At 57.7% G+C, this 1,620-nt stretch overlaps 1 protein-coding gene across 1 annotated transcript; it reads left to right on the plus strand.

The window, feature by feature from the left end:
• The first annotated feature begins 274 nt into the window (after nt 1-274).
• On the plus strand, nt 275-1,222 carry LOC117070654 (putative uncharacterized protein C9orf106). The gene is given in 1 exon segment (XM_033190113.1): nt 275-1,222. A coding segment is annotated over 1 exon segment (699 nt). The 5' UTR covers nt 275-523.
• Nucleotides 1,223-1,620: the final 398 nt, after the last annotated feature.

Genomic DNA, 1,620 nt, shown 5'->3' on the forward strand with positions numbered 1-1,620 from the left:
CGTCTTCCGCGAAGTTAGGGTCTTACCTGGGAGGCAGGGAGGGAGGGGGCTGCCTGAGGCCCTGGGCCCCTCCGGGACCGGCGCACCCCGTCTCACCCACATTCCTTCGCCTTTCCCCGCCCGGTGTGGATTTCCAAAACCCATCCCTGCTCCCCTCCTTCCTTCACCCCAAGTCACCCCTGTTCCCAGCTCTGTTTCTTGCCCCACCCAGGGACGGCTTTTCTGCACCTCAGGCTTGTCGTAGGGCCCCGAGAGAGACAAAAACTGTGACAGTTGAGGGGTGTTGTGCTCTCCCTAAGCCTCAATTTCTTCATCTGTTAAAGGGAAGTGATGAAAATTGGGTCCACCTGACTGCTGGTCAAATGCCAGGGCTGCTGTGGGCCCAGCCTTATGTTGGCTCTTTCACCTGAGCCAGGAGTCAGGAAATCGGGGTTCTAGTCCAGCTGGGAATTGTCCCAGTGTGAACTGGGAATAAGAGTTCCTGCCCTCTGACCTCTCCAGGTGGCAGTGGGGACCACGTGAGATGGTGTATGTGGCCTTGAGCAATAAACCGCACCTGTCCGGGGAGGTGGGCGAGGACACCTGCAGCCCCTCAAACCCACCACTTTTCTCGTCCAGGCCCTTGCCCAGGCTTTTGCCTGGAACCCCTTTTCTTCCCACGCAAACGCTTCCCTCCAGTGCATGTTTCTCTGGGAAGCCCTCTCTGTTGCCCAGCCCATCCTCTTCTGCTCACTCTGGGTTTCGCAGCCCATGCTCAGGCCCTGATTGCCTGCTTTGCACACAGGGCTGTGAGCTCCATGAGGGCAGGAACCACATGGCTGTTCACAGCTGTGTTGCCAGGGCCTGGCTTGGAGCCCCTCATGAAGTGAGACATCTGAATCCTCTGCTCTGTGACTCTGGCAGCCAGGTAGAGCCACCTTGGCCAGGGCACCCAGGCTTGGAGCAAGCAGCAGCTTCATGGGTGGGGAGTCACATTTCCCCAGCACATCGGCAGGCCCTAAGAGGGCATTCGCTTGGTTCTGCCCTCAGAGCACTGATGCCCAGGGGACACTGCCCTTTGTGTATGCCACCTAAGAGAGGATGCAGCCGTAGAGGGGGCAGGGATAAGCATGGTCCCAGAACCTGTTGGCCCCTCCTAAGAAAGTTCCCAGTTCTGCCTGTCCAGGCCTGGCCTTTGGCCTGTGCTGTCTGGGACAGTGGGTAGAGCTGTGGTGCGACCTAGAAAACCCACACTGACCTATAGGAGGCGCCGCCCAGAGCTCCTGACTGGGGTGGGTGCAAAGGAGAGGTGGGTGAGGGGGGCAGAGAGAAATCGTGTTAGTAGCTCACACATCAATCGTCTAGCTGTGTGCCTGCCTCTCTCATGTATTTCATGGAGATTATTTCCTAGAATTCCCACAAGAGCCCCCTGCAGGTGGTGCGATTGTTATCTATGATTTGCAGATGAGGAAACTGAGGCACAGAGTAGTTTAGCAATGCACCCAGGAGCCCACAGCTAGGGAGGACAGAGGCTGGATCCAGCCCAGTCCCTTGTCTCCTGGGACCAGGCCCAGCGCTCCCACCTCTCTGATAAGGATAAAAAGGAGGGAGTGGGAAGGGAGATATTCTAGAGGCAGCTAC

The sequence above is a fragment of the Trachypithecus francoisi genome, unplaced genomic scaffold (assembly GCF_009764315.1).
Source record: "Trachypithecus francoisi isolate TF-2019V2 unplaced genomic scaffold, Tfra_2.0 Contig01585, whole genome shotgun sequence".
Lineage (NCBI taxonomy): Eukaryota > Metazoa > Chordata > Mammalia > Primates > Cercopithecidae > Trachypithecus > Trachypithecus francoisi.